Below are 3,931 nucleotides of genomic sequence, written 5' to 3'. Positions count from 1 at the left end.
TCACTGATCTATATGATTCCTGTGTCTAAGAAACTGGCGAAGAATTGAAGCGGATATCATCAGTGAAAACAACTGCAGCGTCATGACATTGAGGAGGTTATGTTTGAACACTGCTCCATTCCCTGCTTCTCTCTACATTCAGAAATTCCAAATTTTAATCATACAATTTGATTTGCAGTAATACAACGTCTTTCATAGCTCATGTGCTTTGATTTATTTGGCATCAACAAATTGCCTCTTTTCCCTAATTTTTCGGATGATTATAAAAGATGATACATATTCGATCCGAACTATTCATCAGCCTACATTACTTGCAAGAATTTGAGTTTGATCTTCTTCAGTGTTTCAAGAACAACTTTCATACTGAGTCTATCAGTTGGAGATTCAAGAACGCATTTTAAGGCTAATTCCAAGATGGATGTAAAACCCTCCAACTTCTCAGTGAAATTTTCATCCTCATGCTTCAACAACTTAGCATCAATAACTTGAAGAATCGAATTAGGCAGAGAATCATTTATCCAACTCTTCAAGTTCAAATTTCCCACAAACATTTCATCATTAGGCTTTCTTCTTGAAAAAACTTCCATCAGCATGATTCCATAGCTGTAAACATCACATTTTGCTGATATCAAACCCTCAGATCCATACTCTACAACCAACATTCAAATTGAACAAGTATCACATAAAAGAAGGCAAAAAGAAACTAAATGCTATACAAACATTTAGGATTAAGATTGAAGAATCATTACCTGGAGCAATGTATCCAATTGTAGCTAAGGTCCTGGTCCATGCAAAGCTTTCCTCCTTTTCCAGCATTTTTGCAATACCAAAGTCGCTGACATGGGCAACCATATCCACATCAAGTAAGACATTATTGGGCTTCAAATCACAGTGAATCACAGGCGTCGAATATTCTTCGTGGAGATATTGCACTGCACTTGCCACATCTATCATTACATTCAATCTCTATAGAGTATCTAAGAAATAGTTGTCAGAATACAACCACTTCTCAAGGCTTCCATTGCACATGTATTCAAGCACCAAGGCCCTAAAATCCCGGTTCCAACAACCGCTGACGACCTTCACAAGATTTCGATGGCGAAGGTTCTTCAGGACTTCACACTCAACATCAAAGCTCTTGAGTACTCCTTCCAGTTCCAAATTGAAAACCTTTACAGCAATAGACCTTCCATCATTCAGAATCCCCTTGTAAACAGATCCAAAACACCCAATGCCAAGCAAATTGCTTTCGCTGTACCCATCAGTTGCTCGAAGAAGTTCGTAGTACGAAACTCTTTCTTGCGTTGGCACCAATACCATGTTTGTTCCTTTAGAATCCTGATATTTCTTCCAATATCTTCTGAAGACAATTGCTAAGGCTGCGACAACCACAGAAGCGAGTCCCAGAGGAACAAATACAAATAGAAGCACCTTTTTTGTTCTGGACCTGTGAATTGAATTAGTTCTTGGGCAAGGCGGCACGTGAAACCTGGAATCCCCGCACAATGCATCGTTGAACAGAAAAGATTCAGCGGTAAAGTTCCTAAAGCGACCACCAGAAGGAATTTCACCACTTAAATGGTTATAAGAAACGTCAATCTCTTCAAGGTACTGAAGTGCCTCCAATGACTTTGGTACGAAGCCAGAAAGATTGTTATGCGATAGGTAAAGTCCTTGTAAGCTAAGCATATTGCCAAATGACTCTGGGATAGATCCATGAAATTGGTTTTGGGATAAATTTAAAATCAACAGGTATTGTAAATCACCTGTTGTGCTAGGAATGTCACCGGAGAATTGATTCGCTGATACGTCTTTAGATGTAATAGCTTTCAAATTTCCAACTTCAAGTGGTAAGGAACCATTAAGGGAGTTTGAGTATAAGTTCAACTACAAGAGATCTTTGAGGTTCCAAAAACTATTAGGTATGGCAGTGACTAAAAAGTTGTTTCCTAGATCAAGATCCCGAAGAGAAGTCATATTGCCAAAGCATTCTGGTATGGACCCGGAAAATCGGTTCGCAGTCAGGTATGCATAAGCCAACCTCTGCAAATTGCAAAGGTTTTCTAAAGTGCCATTTAGATTATTATCTTCCATACCCAAATTTTGCATGTTTTGTTGATCTTTGAATGCTGCTGGGATGCCTCCAGTCAACTGATTCGATTGTAGAGCAAGCAATATCAAATTGGTCAGCCAGTTTGACTTGGTATGGTGCCTTTGATTCCACTAGTTCCTATATACAATTTCTGTAGAGTAGCAAAGAGATTCCCAGTGGAAGCCGGGAGAAGTCCATTTAACGGATTTGGGCCCAGCTCTAAACAAACCAAGTTTTTGCATTTTGTTAATGAAGTGATGAAGCTCAGCTTCGTAGATGTAGGATCACTTGTTAAATTGTTGCTGTTCAGAAGTATATACCGCAGCAGCCTAAGGTCCTCGAGGGCGTCAGGAATGGAACCAGTGAATCCGTTAATTGAAAAATCTAGAATTTTTAATTGGGAACAATTTGTAATGGACACCGGTATAACTCCACCAAGGTTATTCCCATCAAGCTCTATGAATAATAACTTGGGCAGTCTGTATCCTAGATCCCGCGGAAGATTTCCTGATAGAAGATTAAATGCAAGGTCAATATTCTGCAATGCTGAGAGGTTGAAGAGCCCAGGGGGAATGGAGCCATTCAAGCCATTATAAGGTAACTGAAGATTCTCGAGTTGGTAAAGGTTACCCATCTCTGGTGGTATTGTACCTGCGTACCAGATTTCATTTTCAAAGGAAGCATATCAATCATTAGGCTGTAAAATTCTCTGAAGAAACTAATTATAAATAAAAAAAAAAATCGAATGGATGTAAGCGTTTAGTTAACCGATTTCGATTTACTTCAACAAAAAAGATGTATTTACCTGTCAAGGAGTTTTTTTTTATATTGATTTTATTCCTTCAAGCAATTTGCCAGTTCTAGAGGGGGAAAAGACCGAACATCCCAAGAGGACATTACATGTAATAAATGAATGGGGAACCTAGCATTTTCGAAGGGAAGGGAGACCAAACTTGTCTAGTCTAAATGCCCCTCGGGCTTGAGTAGGGAGCTCGGAAAGATGATGATAAGTTCTGTTACAACCTTCGTCACAACCAATATTAGATAGTCTATCAGCCACTTGATTACCCTCTCGGAAGCAATGAGTGATGCTAGCGACATGGGGCATCAGCTGAAGGAGGGACCGGATTTCCATATCAATACTCCACGGGCATCGAATTTGTTGCTGCAATATTTTAACGAGAACCAGATAATCCATCTCCACGTGCACTCTCACATAGCCACAAGAAATGCACAAGTTTATCCCAAAGAGAAGGGCCCTTGCCTCAGCCTGGATGCTAGTACAGGTCCCAACAAATGTGGAAAAGGCGAGCAGGAGCTTGCTCTCACCATTCCGTATGATACCACTACCTCCTGCCCGTCCTGGATTGCCCCTGGAGCAGCCATCCATGTTGAGTTTAAGCTCTCACATTAGCGGCCTCGACCACTTGACCAGTCTGAAAGACTCCTGACCGCGACGAGAACCGAGGGAATCGTAGAATGCATGCCATGTCGGAAGGGCCCAAGAGACTCTCGGGAACTTCAGATAGAAAAGATTTCGTACATCATCGAGAATAAAACCACAGATAGCTAGTGGAGTGTAATTGACCCCTTCGAACCGCCCTTCGAAAAGATTTTAATGTTGAGATTTTGCTTAATAGTTGAACCATTTGCTTATGGATGCTGGTTGAATATTTTATATTCTTAGATTAGTTAGTCATAAATTGAAAGAATCCTTGATCTTGAAAGCTAGTTGGAGAGATATTTCTTGAAAATTGCCACTAATACTTAACATGTGTTTTAATTGTATCTTGGCAATAGAAGATTTGAATAATACCATTGTTTGAATTTGATTATTTG

At 39.9% G+C, this 3,931-nt stretch overlaps 1 protein-coding gene across 1 annotated transcript; it reads right to left on the bottom strand.

The window, feature by feature from the left end:
- On the bottom strand, positions 1-954 carry LOC113704941 (probable LRR receptor-like serine/threonine-protein kinase At3g47570). The gene is made up of 3 exons (XM_027226807.1): positions 750-954; positions 312-649; positions 1-132 (listed from the first exon to the last, which is right to left on the bottom strand). The coding sequence occupies exons 1-3, from the start codon at positions 952-954 to the stop codon at positions 1-3; spliced, it is 675 nt and encodes a 224-aa protein (XP_027082608.1).
- Positions 955-3,931: the final 2,977 nt, after the last annotated feature.

This window comes from Coffea arabica, chromosome 8e (genome assembly GCF_036785885.1).
Source record: "Coffea arabica cultivar ET-39 chromosome 8e, Coffea Arabica ET-39 HiFi, whole genome shotgun sequence".
Lineage (NCBI taxonomy): Eukaryota > Viridiplantae > Streptophyta > Magnoliopsida > Gentianales > Rubiaceae > Coffea > Coffea arabica.
Note: the sequence above shows the minus strand (reverse complement) of the source record. Positions and strands in the feature narration are given on the sequence as shown.